The following is a 15519-nucleotide window of genomic DNA, read 5'->3' as shown; positions in this document are numbered from 1 at the left end:
ATGTGGGAAAGTGTGAGATAATCCACTTTGGTTGGAAGAATAAAAAGTCAGATTACTATTCGTTAGCATGCAGGTGCAGCAAGTAATTAGGAAGGCGAATGGAATTTTGACCTTTATTGCTAGGGGGTTAGAGTTTAAAAATAGGGAAGTCCTGTTACAACTGTACAGGGTGTTGGTGAGGCCGCGCCTGGAGTATTGCGTACAGTTTTGGTCCCCGTATTTAATAAAGGATATACTAGCATTGGAGGCAGTTCAGAAAAGGTTCACTGGGCTGATTCCTGGGATGAAGGGGCTGTCTTATCAAGAGCAGCTAAACAGGTTAGGCCTTTAGTCATTGGAGTTTAGAAGAATGAGAGGTGATCTTATAGAAACATATAAGATTTTAAGGGGGCTCGACAGGGTAGATGTTGCGAAGATGTTTCCACTAGTGGGGGAATCTCGAACTAGGGGACATAATTACAGAATAAGGGGGCACACATTTAAAACTGAGATGCGAAGGAATTTCTTCTCTGAGGGTGGTGAATCTCTGGAATTCTCTGCCTCAGAATTGTGGAGGCTAGTTCAATAAATGTATTTAAGGAGGAGGTAGATAGATTTTTGAAATCTCGGGGAGTCGAGGTTTAGACAGAGCAGGCCTGAAAGAGAAGTTGAGGACTGGGACAAATCAGCCATGATCTTATTGAATGATGGGGCAGGCTTGAGGGGCTGAATGGCCTACTCCTGCTCCTATTTCTTATGTTCTTGTGTTAGGCGGATTTGCTAGCTGGAGTCGTATATCTGTCATTGCAGGATTCTCACGAAGAGGTAGATTTTCAGAAGGTCAAGAAGTTAGTTGTTTGTAGTCTCATTACTAGGAGGTCAGTTTTCTGTACTGGTGGATGTGAAAAGGAACAGGCTTGGAGACCTTAGGATGTTGTGGTCTCCAGTTTTAAGGCATGATGGTGTTCTGCCTTTGATTGCTGTCTCTCCAGCTGGTGGTTTGCAGACTGACTAGTTTTTCCCCGGTGCTTAGAGTAATAAGATCTGTTATCGGTGTTTAGTTTTGATCATGTGACCACTTGATCAATACTCCTATTGTCTACCCAAAATGATTTGTAGTTCGCAGCCATGGCTGCACAGTGGGGGATGGATGGAGGCCATTCACATATATGCTTATGAATTAGCTCATTTCTTACAGCTCTCTGTTGAGTTTCGAGCTTGGAGGCGTCTACGAGTCCATGCATTGTGAGTTTTGGGTAAGACCACAAACAATAGGAGGTGAGAACTCCATAAATGGTTTTGTCTTGGTATGCCCGTTCAAGGGAGGCACTCAACCCATACCTTTGGAACCTCCTCTCAGCAAGGGCAGACATCGACGATGCAATTCAGCATAACCTCCAGCATGCCAGCGCAGCTTTCGCTTGTCTGAGGGAAAGAGTGTTTGACGACGAAGACCTCACACCTGGTACCAATCTCATGGTCTGCAGGGCCACAGTGTTACCTGCCCTCTTGTATGTGTCAGAAACATGGACATTTTACAGTAGACGTGTCAAAACTCTGGAGAGATATCACCAGTGGTGCCTCCACAAGATCCTGCAAATTCAGTGGTAGGCCAGGCACTCCAATATCAGTGTCCTCTCTCAGGCCAATATCCCCAGTATTGAGACTGTCATGCTAGACCCCCACCTGCCAAGAATGAGGCATATTAATTTTGCCATCTGGTCATTACATTTCAAATTGTTGCTGAGAAGATGAGAAGGCCTGTTACAAGGGCTGCCAGACTTTTGGATGGAAGACATTTACATACCAATAGGGACAAGGGAGGTTACTTCCCTTATCCATTTAACCCACAATGGACTTTGAGCACCAGACATTGAAGGCAGCGAAGCGCATTTCAGGCTCTGCTAAGATGATGCAATCCACTGAGCCAAGACGTGGTCAGACCAGCTAGTGACATGATTAACCTGCTTAGTAACCTGGGTTTTTCTGATTGGTACAAACTGTTTGAACTCAGACTGCAGAATGCTCCTGTACTGAAGAAGACCTCTCCTGTCTATCTGCTCCCATCTCTTTCTCACGGAACTCCAAATCCACTGAAGACACACGAACTCCAAGAGAGAAGTCTCCGACAGTGAACAACGTTTAAGAAGAATACTGGGCCCCAACGAAAAGCAAGGTCTACCTACAAGCAAGGACTCTGCAGTGAGCTCGAAGAACTGTAACAGAAACCCTCTTTAGGTATTGTCTCAATCATTTGCACTTTATTTCTTCTCTTTTCTGTCTCTATCTGCATGCGTGTATCGCGTACACAGGCTAGAGTGGGCACGTTGTGTATCTGTAGGTGTTAACCGAATTATAGTTTAAGTTTAATAAATTTCAACCTTCTTTAAACCTAAGAAAACCTGTTGTGACTGTTTTTTTGCCTTATAATTGGAAAGCAGTGAACAAGGATTCACCAAGGGGGAGCTAAAAACCAGTGTGTTTAAAATTAAACCCAATTACGGTAAGACCAGGTGAAGGCTGAGAGGGAACCGTGGACACCTTTTTCACCTTGTCGTAACAGACACACTGGTCATGGGTAGTCAGTTATGTTGGACGGGCCACATCGTCCGCATGCCTGACACAAGACTCCCAAAACAAGCTTTCTACTCCGAACTCCATCACGGCAAGAGGCTACCATGAGGGCAGAGGAAACGCTACAAGGATGTCCTTAAAGCTGCCCTGAAAAAACATGACATCTTCACCCATTCGTGGGAATCTCTTGCCCGAGACTGCCTAAAATGGAGAAGCATCTGCGATGCTGCCAGCCAGTTCAAACAATGCCGACCGGCACAGGCAGTGACCAAGTGCAAACAGTGGAAGGAGAGTTTGGAATTTCGAGCATCCCATTCACTCAACTCACCAAACACCACCTGCACAACCTGTGGCAGAATGTGCGGATCCAGAATTGGGGTGCCTGTACTGCGCTGTAATGTTCTAATGTTCTAATGGACTATGCAGTCATCTAAGGACCCACAATCCTGGAGTGGAAGGAAGTCATCCTCATTCCTGAGGGGCTGCCTAAAAAGAGGGCACTCATGGCCATTCAATTGCAAAAATCACCTGACTCTCGGCAGCCATCTTATTGCAGCATTTTAATGTCCATTGTGGTTCATTTAAAAAAAAAAGAAAATTCAGTTGCAGAAGATTCTATGCTGAATACAGTCCATGTTTAAAGTTATGATTAGGACACGCCTTTACTGGGCATGACAGCAGCATTTGAAATGAAGAGACTTGAGCTGTGAGAGGCTTGTGGAATGTGAAAGACCAGGTCAGAGTAGCGTGGAGTTTAGCCTCAAAAGTGTATTTGGGCAGCATTTTTTTTTTCCTGTAATTAATACTTGTGTGAAGTTTAGCAAGCAGAGTTTGATATTTTGATAGTTTGAGAGAATTTGGTACTAGTGCGAATTCAGTCTTCACACATTTTAAAATTAGATGAACAGGAAAGGCAGTGTGGGGAATTCTCGCTGTGTGTGGAGTGTAATACAGGAGCTTCAGGGATCCTCCATATATCCAAGGGCAGCATATTTGCATCCTGTTGGAAAACTGAGTTTTTGGAGTCAAGAATCTGTGGCTGAAGAGCATTTGGCTAAACTCTGCCTCATTTGGGAGGATAAAAACAGTGACAGGCAGGAAAAAACTGGTTCACCAGGCCTGCTTCATATTCGTGATGGCTGGTACATCAGGACTATATACTTCGTACCCTCTCCGCAGTCATGTATTCCCCTCAGAGGGGCAAAAATAAAAGGGCCAATTAAGGGGGCAGATCCACTCCGACCTTTCTTGGGTGATCTAAACTAGTCAAGGAGATCACAAGTGCACACATTATCTATTCGTCTACTTACCGTATGATGCAATCTCTGCCCCATGTAAGAACCTGTCCAGCTCCCTCTTGAAGGCATGCAAGAGAGCCAGTACACGCTGCACCAGCCGTCAATGAATTCTAGAGGATCACTTCTTTCGGGGGAAGTGGTAAGACAGGGAGGGGGAAGAAGAAGTGCCTTAAATCTGGCCTGTTCCTACTTTTGTGCAGTTTAAACACGTTACCTGGTCCTTAAAATCTGTCAAACTGAAATAGTCTATCAATAGACATGCAGTCCCTTTCATTATTTCATGTACTTGTCAATCAGGTTATCTCTAAGTCTGTGCTGTTCTGAAGTTAATAGTCTGAGCTCTTTCAGCCTGTCTGAGTAACTAAGGTTTTTTTAAGCTAGGAATCGGTCTTGTAGCTCCCCTCTGAACCACTGAGTTGTTTCTGGATTGTATTCTCCAGAACGTGGTCACCCAAGCAGCAGTACTGGATAGTTTAGGACACAGCGATAGTGTAGAAAGTGAGAAGTGGGTGACCTATCTCTAGGGGCAGTAGAGGAAGACAGGACATCAGTAATGGAAACCCTTGAGTACATAGACCATGATTTTTACGGGTTTGGGGTGGGGCACGGGAAGGGCTTAGCAGGTAGTGCAGACGGAGGCCCTGCTGATCTTAGCGCCACAACCTCATTTAAATTACACTCCCCGGAGGCCTGCCTGACATCCAGTACCTGGCCGACTGGTGAGAGCAGGAAATTGGCTGCAGGATGCAGCAGCCGGGGACCTGCCATAAATACACGTTACTTTCTGGTGGAGGTGCTGAAGGCCATCACGACGAGCATGACAAATTTGCATAGGTAGCTTCTCTTACAAATGTAGACATCGGAATTTATATTGGGAACGTATCAAAATAAGAACAGAATGTATGACTTTAAAATAGGGAATAAATTACATCTGAGTGGTCTAGTCCAGTTATCCCGCAGTATCTAACCTTTCACTTGCAGGATACACTTGGTCTCGAATCCTCAGGCGCAGCCCCATGGGAGACTAGTTAGGTTGAAGAAAGGATGGAGAATTTTAAAAGTGTAGTGGGGAGGTGAAAAGGGATATATTTAATATTTTATATACCTTGATGATGTCTCCCTCCCTTCCCCTTTCAAAAATGCCTTATATTTTGAGTCTTGAGCTTTTCTAATCTTTCCTCATAGCTCACCACCACGAGGGATCAGTCTTTTTCCTCTTCTCTGTATCTTTTGCAGTACCTATATGTTCTTATTGTGATGTGGTGATAAAACTGATACCATACTCCAAATATGATCTGACAGTGCATTGCAACCCAATTCCTGCCTTTATTAACCTCTCTCTTCACTATCACTTCTGCGACATGCTGCTTATACATCTTCAGCTAGCCCTTGTCTTCATCTGTCTCTCCTACTCACTTCAACCCTTGTGAGCACATGAATTTGACTGTCCAATTCCACTGTGTTGTTCTTGAGCTCTGTGTTTACTCAGCTGTGGCTCGTGCTAGCACGCTCACCTCTGAGTCAGAGCTTGTGGGTTCAAGTCCCACTTCAGGACTTGAGCACAAATATCAAAGTTGACGCTCCAGTGCAGTACAGTGGGAATGTTGCAATGTTGGAGGTGTTTTTCAGATGAGGCATAAAACTAAGGCCCCGTCTGCCCCCTCAGGTGGATGCAAAAGATACCATGGCACTATTTTGAAAAAGAGCAGGGGAGTTATCCCTGATATCCTGGTCAATATTTATCCCTCAATCAATTCACAAAAACATCTGGTCATTACCACATTGCTATTTGTGGGAGGTTGTTGTGGACAAATTGGCTGCCACATTTCCTACATCAGAACAGTAACTACACTTCAGAAGTACTTCATAGGCTGTAAAGTGTTTTGAGACGTCCTGCGGGTGTGAAAGCGCTATATAAATCTTAGTCGTTCTCAACAATCTTCACAATAATAGTCCTGTCTGCAGCGCTTAATTCTTGACTATTGGAAACATGTGGCAGTATTCATTGACTATTGCTCACTTTCACCTTCCACATCATTGTGCAACAAAGAACTTGATCTAAAGCTATTGATAAACAACTGACAACTTTAAAGTGCCCTTTAAGCAACTTAGACCATATCTTAGTTTATTTAAAACTTGTTCCTTTCTCCGCTCCACTCTGAGTTTCTGCCTGGCTGCATAACAAACTGTTTCCACTCCAACGAACCACCACCATTTTTCCTGCTAACCTCAAACTGCTGCTCAGAATTCCAATTCTGGAGAGTTAATTAAATGGATAATTTCAAAGTCAAAATAGTTTGAAACTTATGTTTTTGTTAGAAATTTTTGCTTGGCATTTCCCAATTGCACAGCAAGTTTATCCAGAGTGTATGTGAGACATGAGGACCAAGTAGGTTCCAGGGTTGATCCCTGGTCTCTGTAGAGTTGACTGCTTTCAGTCAAAGCAGCATTGTAAGCTCTGCTCAATGCTGCAGTTTGTGGGAGCATTAATTGAGGATACACTTGGATTCGATGAAATGCCTGCTCTGCCCAAGTAACTGAATGACACTTGTGTCTAGGATTGCACATGGATAGTAGCACTTGGGTGATGTAGCCAAGGATAACTGGCCCCCAATGAAGCATATTTTTTGGGGAGGAGGGAATAAAATTGGTGAGGAAATGAAATGTTTGCTTACTTGCTTCGTTTGAATGTCATTAATGAAATGTAGGAGAAGAAGCTGGAAAAACATTGTAGATCTGCAACTACATGCAATGCACTATATGTTACGCTTCTGGGCAAAATGATCACAAGGTGAGACACTCATTTGTGTATTTACATTTTTTTTTGTGTTTGTCCTGCAAAGTGCTTTCAAATTTCACATTGTTCTTGCATGAGTGGGCGATTCTACCGCAGCCAATTTTAAATTGAGAAGTTATTCTAACTTTACATAGAATTTTGGTTAGGCCACGCATGAAATACTGTTGTCAATACTCCCGCAAGTGTGGAGGAAAAGTATTTAGTGGGACAGGAGAAGTTGCAAAAAAGACTTACTAGAATTTGGCCGGAACTGAGACGCTATACCTATCAAGAAATATTGAACAGGCTGGGGCTCCTTTTAAGAAAGAGAGGACAGAGGGGTGACCTGATAGAGCTCTTCAAGATTATGAAAGTGTTTGATAGAGTAGCTTTAGGGCAGATGTTTCCACTTGTGGACGAGACCAGAACTAGGGGCCATAAATGTATGATATTCAATAATAAATTCAAATGGCAATTCAGGAGAAACTTCTTCACCCGAAGTGTGGATAGAATGTGAAACTTGCTACCACAGGGAGTGGTTGAGGCGAACAGCAGAGATGCATTCAAGGGGAAGCTAGATAAACTCGAGGGAGAAGGGAATAGAAGGCTGTGCTTGGCTCTGAGGTTTGATGAAGAGTGGTGGGAGGAGGCTTGTGGAGCCAAATGCCCTGTTTCTGTGCTGTAAATACTTTGTAAATGCAGACAGGGCTCTCAGTTTTAACCTTAGTCATGTCTACCTTGTAACTCATCAATTTGAGCTTTGCTCGCTCTGTTTAGATGCAGTATGGACATAAAGGCCCTGTTTTTTTGGTCAGCCGTGAAGGAACGGTACTCACCGTTCATCATGCTTGCAGCTGCCCACAGACATTTTGAGGGCTTTTGAGCAGCAACCTACGCCTACTGGATACCCTTTTCAGCGCAGTTCCCTGTATAGATCTGTGCCGTCTGTGAGCAGGACAAGCAACAGCGTGTTTCCTCAACCATTCAGATTGAAGAGTCCTCACTGAGACATGTCGTCTAAGCCAGGAAGTATAAATTAGAATATATAATTAAATGTCCAGTCATATACAGAAAGCAAAATAAAGTAAGAGAAACAAAGAAAGAAAAAGAAAACCAAGATGTTTGTTTTCATTTTAATTTTTTTAAAAGTCTCCAGCATGAGTAAATCTGAAGGAATTAGTTTCCACACTTGTAAAAGTTAATTTTTGGTGCCAGAGATTGTTTGTTAGTTATTAAAATTTATTGTGCTGTTAAAAATTCACTTAGCCCCTGAATGCACAAGCCCTAACTTTCTCTGAAATATTTAGTGGGTTAGTATCACAAATTCACAAACATCTAATGCTGAGTCTTTTGGCGATGTGCCAATGCAGCCGAAGTTTGTGGAGGAGCAGGACACCTCAGACTGCAGCTTCCTGATAGCAGTGCAAAGTATATGGTTACTGGACTAATGATCCAGAGACATGAGTTCAAATCCCACCATGCAGCTGGGGAATTCAAATTCAATAAACTAAATAAATCTGGAATAAAAAGCTAGTATCAGTAAGGGTGACCATGAAACTACTGGATTGTTGTGAAACCTATCTGGTTCACTGCTGTCCTGTAGGGAGGGAAATCTGCTGACCTTACCTGCTCTGGCCTACACGTGACTCCAGACCCACAGTAATGTGGTTGATTCTTAACTGCCCTCTGAAATGGTCCAGCAAGCCACTCAGTTGTATTCAAGAAGGTGGCTCACCACCATCTTCTCAAAGGCAATTTGGGGTGGGCAGTAAGTGCTGGCCTTGCCAGTGATGCCCGCATCTTGTGAATCAATTAAAAAAAGACATTTCCATGTTTAGCTGCGCATGTGCAGACGCCAGAAGTTGCTGCCGATCTACTCCATATAATGGTGAGTGCTGGCGGCCTACAAGCATATGAATTAGGAGCGGAAGTAGGCCATTCGGCCCCTCTAGCCTGCTCTGCCATTCAATAAGATCATCGCTGATCTGTTTGTGTCTCGAATTCCACACTCCCATTTACCCCCGATAATCTTTGATTCCCTACCTCAACCTTAAAAATATTCAATGACCCCACCTTCACCACCTTCTGAGGCAGAGAGTTCCATAGTCTCACAACCCTCTGACAACCTCACTTAATGCAAAATCCAGGCAAATGTAATTCAGCAACCGTAACATTTTTGAAGTGTAGGTTATATTTATGTCCCCTCAATGTTTTGCTTTTGAGTGGCAGTCTCAACTTCCTATAATCGTACTCCTTCCATTGCTCAACTGCTACAGCTACTGGACCAAATTATAAATTTAGTATGAAATATTCAAGTAATTTGTCATGGATTTGTCAATGATTCATACAGATGCATTTGGTCAGTGGTCATACTATATCATCACACTCTGTGTAATTGCTGTAAATTCAGGAAAAGCTCAACATATATAAATGCTGAAATAGTGCTGATACTGAGCTTAACTGTGCTTATCTTTGTTTAGTATCAAAGGCCTGGGCTGCATAGACGATATTCTCCAGCAGTGTTTTCAGTGTCAGGATACAGTGTTTTTATATAGGCTTGTGCTACAATCTGTACAACAATCTCTGCCTACTGATGGGGACAGACAGCTGATGAGAGAGGTGAGGAAATATACAGGAATTTTTAGCAATAGTCAGCATATTAATTTTAATTCAGAGAATAGAATAGATGTAAAGTTAGATTGTTGCAAGCTTAAAAAATTAGCTACACAAAGAACAGGCAAGGTATCTTAGTATTAAATTAGAATATAAAAAATAAACCCCACATTGAAATAAAGAACAAACAAATTGAATATCTGAATAAAATAGTAATTTTTTTTCTTGAATTTATGGAGCTCCATAATAATGTATTATCAACAGTGCTGGGTATATTTTAACAACTGTGTAATCCTCATTTCAAGTATTTCAACAGAATGTTAATAGCTACAACACATAAGCAATGACATGCAAGCAATCGATAAAGATTTCTCTGAAATACACAATGTGCCACACTTCAGCTATGTTTTGACATAGTTTATTTCAGATGCAGTAGTCAGTCTACTGTTACAATTTCAGAGTCAGCATTCAAAAGAACACGATGGAGATCAATGTAAAAGGATGAAATGTAATTATCCCAAAAAACTGGTCTGTGTCTTAGGAGTCAGTTACTATGCAACATAGCCAGAAGCTTCCCAGGATACAAAAAGTAATTCTTTGGTTGGGAAACACATTGTGGTGCCCTAACCTAAGCCCAAATGCCTTGTGGCTAAATTTGCAATTTTGATATTTTCATAGTTTTGCTGACTCCACGGATTTTTAGTACTTACACCAGTTTAAAGTTACAATTTAGCTGCTTGAAAAGTGCAAATAGAGTGTTATTACGACTGTCAGAAACAAGCCATTCTAGTATCTTTTGTTCCCGATAATGAGTTTGGATTTTCTTTTAATCTTGTCCAGGTCAAAGTTGTACAGATCTGCTGTTCTGACATAGGATCGCCACATTTCCTGAAATTTGGGAAATTAACCCTGGGTTTCTTTAAAAAAAAGGGAAAATATGTTAAATTTGGAAATGTCGCAGGAGGAGAAGGAGAAGTGTGGATCTGATATATATTCCGAAAACCCAATTTCTCGCCATTAAAACATTGACATTATTTAAAACTGCTATGTATAGTATTCGCTTAGTTTGTTTAGGAAAACACAAACCATAAGTCATGATTGTTCTTTTGTGAGCATGAGGAAGTTGCACAGATTAAGAGTTTTAAAAAATTATATTAAACCAAACATTTTTTTAAACCAGATGGTTTTAAAAAGCCTTTTCTGTTCTAAATAAGTATGGGTATGTGTTCTCTAACATCTATCTTTCAAATCCTTTTCAGATTCTCTGCCTAGTCTATGTGAGTCATAATGGTGTGAGTGAAGGTGAACTGTTGGAGATTTGCCCACAACTTTCCTGGCCTGTGTTAGCTTCTCTTGTTCATAGCTTGCAGTGCACATATGTGATAACATACAGCTGTGGACTGCTGAAATTTCAGCACCTTCAGGTGAGAATAGTTACTTTGAAATTGCATTCTCCTACTACCTTTTCGTCAAGATTGAGGTGTGCAAGCACGCACTTGTAGCATTTTCATGGTTGTGTACAGCAGTGACAGGGCAGAATATACTTCTCATAATTAGGAAAACATCAAGCTCACAAAACCAACCACTAGGTTTCTGGCCACTCCCATATACAAGTGTTTTAATAGCTGAATAACTGGGAAATAAACAGAGCTACATTGTAGTAAATGCTACAAGTTATCAGCACCTGGAATAATCCTTTCGTTAGGAAAAAAATAATTTCAATTTATCTAGTGCTGTTCACAATCTTAGGATATCCCAAATATTTATTTTATTTTATTTGTTTTTTTAAAATTTAGGTTCAGCGCCAATAAAGTTATTGTTGTAATGTAGCAAAGCATGGCAGTCAGTTTGTACACAGCAAGATCCCACAAACAACAATGAGATAAATGACCAGTTAAACCATTTTTAGCTCGTGATGTTGGTTGCGGGGTAAATGTTGGTCACAGTCCCAGGAGAACCACCCCCACTATTCTTCGAATAGTTCCATGGGATATTTAATGAGGCAGAACCTCAGTTTAGCATTTAATCCAAAAGATGACCCCTCCAACAGTACAACACTCCCTCAATATTACACTCGATTCTCAGCCGAGTTTATGCGCTCAAGTCTCTGGAGTAGGGTTTGAACCCATGACCTGACTAGGAAGTGAGATTGCCACCACAGATCCAATGCTGATACCAAAGTGGTTCCTTTCCCTATGTGGTCACCTTGTTGTTTGAAGGTTATGCACTCCATATCTTGTCACTATAATAACCTACATTGTAGGTAAAGTTCATCATATATATAGTATTTAGTGTTTAATGTTTACAATCTTATGATTTGTTTGAAGGCTTGGGAAGCAGTGAGATTGGAATATATGGAGCAAGAAGAAAAGGATACTATCACAATACACAGAGAAAAACTTGTGCAATATTTTTCACAGAAAATAAGGTAATTATTTGCTGTACAAGTAATTAGTATATCTAGTATCTCAGGGCATCATTTATTTAAATATTTTCTTCCCCATTTAAAAAAAAAACCTTTCTCCTATCCTTAGGTCCTTCTAACAGAGAGGATAGGTAACCAACTTGGTTCCATGCCTCAACCACTGTTTGTTGTAACCAGATGCTAGAAGATGTAACATGTAGCCACTCGTGCTCTCAATTTTGCCCCTTGCAGAGAAACACTAAGCTTGGCTTAGCACACCACAACCCAATATCACAGTGCGAATGTAACCAACACCACATGTGGAACCACAGATATGAACCTCTGTGCACTAAATTGCTTTGTAACTATCCTGACTTGCTGTGATGAATACATATAATTAATATTATTATAAGTCTTGTAGGTAATAGATTGTCACTGAATGGATTGTTAAAACAGTTAATTAGTTGGTTCCATTCGGCGTTTGTTCAGTATATAAGCAACGTTATTTTTGATTGTATGGCACTTGTCATTCATGTCAAATCTGTGGTTTTTCAGTCAGGGCAGAGTAACCTGGCGTGATGCTGATGAACTTCCCTGGCTCTTTCAGCAACAGGGAGACAAACAGAAGCTGCACAACTGCCTACTGAACCTCTTTGTCTCGCAAAACCTATACAAGAGGTAGGAAACTGGACAACTCAGCTATTTTTCCTTTCTTTCAAAAAGCAGGATTCTTATTTTGGGGATCTCTTAAAACCAGGGTTGCAATATGAAGTCTTGATAGTTTGGACTCTTTGGAAGTGGGAACCAGTTTGGAAGCCCATCACAAGCGAGAACGTTTTGTTGATTTTAAAATTCTTGAGTTTAAAATCTACTGTGAAGTCTTAAGAATGAATGCAATAATGTAATCATGTGAAATTCCTTTGTCTATTTTAACACAGGTTTTAACCCATTTCATTTAAACTGGCTAATGCCTTTGTTAAAATTTCATATTCCTGTGTTTGTGACAAAAATGAAGCAATTCTGTCCTATGTTCTGATAGCAGTCCCTTTAATTCAGGGCACCGTACCTAAAGAATTTAACAAGACAGCTACACTCTCATAGCCTATATCAATAGTTGCAAAGTTTGTCATTTTTGTTTCATGAACAAAAAAACTTGAGAGTGGAACTATCACTATTTCAAATATATACAGACTTAGGGTGATTGGTTCAGTTATAGATGTTACAGCCTGCTATTTTTTCTAAAAGGTGTGGCAACTATGAAATTCTAACAGCCTCAACAACTGTTCAAAGGGCATAAAAAGGACCAAACAGCAAAGGGTCCTTTGAATGGGAATAAATCAAACTGCTTGAAATCTTCACAGCAAGATAAGATAAATGAGCTTGCTCCTGCAGTTAGTAAAGATAAAAAAGAACATTTATGTGGAAGTTATTGTGTATAAGTCATGACATGTTCTGCTCGAGCAGATTAGTAATAGAATTATAATAGATATATATGTTACATTCACTTATACATAATTTATTTAATAAATTTTCTTATTAGTTTAAACACTGAATGGGGTCTGATCATGATTATTGCTTAGTAAGAACTGAAGAGAGATCTTGTGGAGGCATAGGAACAAGACCAGTAGGTTAAAAATAATTAACGTAGAGGGTTTTTTGTTGAACCCAGACACACTACTGAAAGTTTGCCAAGATATTTAGGCTAAGAAAGATGCTCTTGATGGTATAGGGAGTTGGGACTCACCTATGAAAGTAATCCAGGATACAAGAGCCAAAAAATTTACAGTAAAGAGTAGAAAAGACACAAAAATGTTATGACGTTGACACAATTTTAAACAAGTATATTTAAAAAAACAACTGTGTCTAATTTTGGAGTCTTGCCTTATCTTGTAACTAACTGGAATTTGCACACATTGATTTTTAAGGTGTAATTATTACAAGTGATTAAACATTCACTGCAATAGTATCACTTATCCATTGCAGGTTTTATGAAAGTGGAATTTTGGTTTGTTATTAATAAAAATGTGAAGGTTTTTATGCTAACACCACATTTATCTTGGTATTTTGTCCGAGAACCCGGGCGGACTGAAGGAATGTTCAATCTAATTAACTTAAGCAAATTATTTTTCTACAAAGTTTCTGTACATCTAATCTAAAAAAGTGTCATGCAGGCTCCCACCTGCCAAGAATAAGGCACATATATCTTGCGACAAGGACATTAAATTTTAAAATTGTTGCTGGGAAGAAAAGAAGGCCTATTACAAGGGATTGCCTAGCAGACAGTGTTGGAACAGAGGAACCAGTCCCTGTCCCAATACTCAAGAGACCTGGTCAAACCAGTCGGTCATATGACCACCTGTTGGCCAACTAGGGGAGTTTTAAATTGGAGAAACAGAATTTGAATTAAGAAAGCTCTTTGCTCCTGGACTGAGAACATCTCTCTCCTGTCTGCTCCCATCTCTTTCTAACGGAACTGAAGACCCATTGAAGATGCATGAACCCCAAGAGAGAAAAGTCTCCTACAGTGAACAAAGTTTAAGAAGAATACTGGGCCCCAACGAAAAGCAAGATCTACCTACAAGCAAGGACTACAGCGAACTCAAAGCACAGTAACAAAAACCCCTCTTCAGAGATTGCCTTAAACCTCTCTACTTTATTTTTCTTCTCTTTTCTGTCTCTATTTTCATGTGCGTATCACTTATGTATGCTAGTGTGGGGCACGGCGTGTATCCGTAGGTGTTAACCGAATTAGAGTTTAAGTTTCAATAAATTTCTCTTTGCTTCTTTAAACCTAAGAAAGCCTGTTTATGCTCATTTCTTTGCCTTATAATTGGAAAGCAGTGAACAAGGATTCACCAAGAGGGAGTTCAAAATACAGTGTGTTTAATATTAAACACTGTTACAATAAGACCAGGTGAAGACAGTAAAAGACCCCTTGACACCTTTCTCACCTGGTCGTAACACTGGTCTTACTGTAACAGGATTTAATTTTTAAACAGTGTCTTGAGTCCAATTATAAGGCAAATAAATGAGCATACCAGGTTTTCTTAAGTTTAAAGAAGAAAAGTGAAATTTATTAAACTTACTTAAACTCTAATTTGGTTAACACCGACGGACATACGACGCACCCATGCTAGCATGCACACGTGAGACACACATGCAAATAGGGACAGAAAAGAGCAGAAGAAAAATAAAGTAGAGAGGTTTGAGGCAGTCTCTGAAGGGGGTTTCTTGTTACTGTATCTGTGTTTCCAGCTCGCCGTAGAGTTTTTGATTGTAGACAGCTCTTACTTGTCATTGGGGCCCAGTATTCTGAAACCTTGTTCACGTAGGAGACTTTTCTCTCTTTGAGTTTACGTGTCTTCAATAGTTCTTCTATTCTGAAGCTGGTGAGAACAAGATGAGAGCATACAGGAGAGAGATCTTTTCCAGTCCAGGAGCAAACAGTCTTCTGGGTTTTAACCCTGTGGCCAGTTCATATTCAAAAAACTCCAACAGTTAGTTAGCCATGTGACTAAACTGGCCCGACTACGTCTGTCTGTGTATTCGGCCATCTTAGTAGTTAACCTGGAATGCTTCAACATCTGGCAATCAAAAGTCCATTGTGGATTAAATTGAAGCAGGGAATAGCCCCTTTGTCCTTTGAAGTACTTGTCTGTTGATATGCTAATGTCTCTCTCCAGCCAAAGTCTCCAATTATTTTTTAAAGCAAGTTCTTTCTTCAACAACAGTCCAAAATCAATGTTCATGTGGTGAAATTAACTTTCCTCATTCTTGGCAGGTGGGGAGCTTGCCTGACACCAGGTGAAGACTGAAAGGGGATCCCTAGACACCTTTCTCACCTGGTCGTAACAAAAGAAAAATATAATTGTTTC

General features: G+C 40.6%; 1 protein-coding gene across 3 annotated transcripts in view; it reads left to right on the top strand.

The window, feature by feature from the left end:
* nphp3 (nephronophthisis 3) overlaps positions 1 to 15519 on the top strand; it is a 76735-nt gene that overhangs the window by 44223 nt on the left and 16993 nt on the right. For all 3 annotated transcript variants that reach the window (XM_068054435.1, XM_068054434.1, XM_068054436.1), the window contains exons 16-20: positions 6560 to 6642; positions 9108 to 9246; positions 10500 to 10664; positions 11568 to 11668; positions 12200 to 12322. In XM_068054435.1, the coding sequence (XP_067910536.1) occupies positions 6560 to 6642; positions 9108 to 9246; positions 10500 to 10664; positions 11568 to 11668; positions 12200 to 12322 (611 nt within the window). The remainder of the gene's footprint in view (positions 1 to 6559; positions 6643 to 9107; positions 9247 to 10499; positions 10665 to 11567; positions 11669 to 12199; positions 12323 to 15519) is intronic.

The sequence above is a fragment of the Heterodontus francisci genome, chromosome 2 (assembly GCF_036365525.1).
Source record: "Heterodontus francisci isolate sHetFra1 chromosome 2, sHetFra1.hap1, whole genome shotgun sequence".
Taxonomy (NCBI): Eukaryota; Metazoa; Chordata; class Chondrichthyes; order Heterodontiformes; family Heterodontidae; genus Heterodontus; species Heterodontus francisci.
This window is presented reverse-complemented; position numbering and strand designations above follow the sequence as displayed.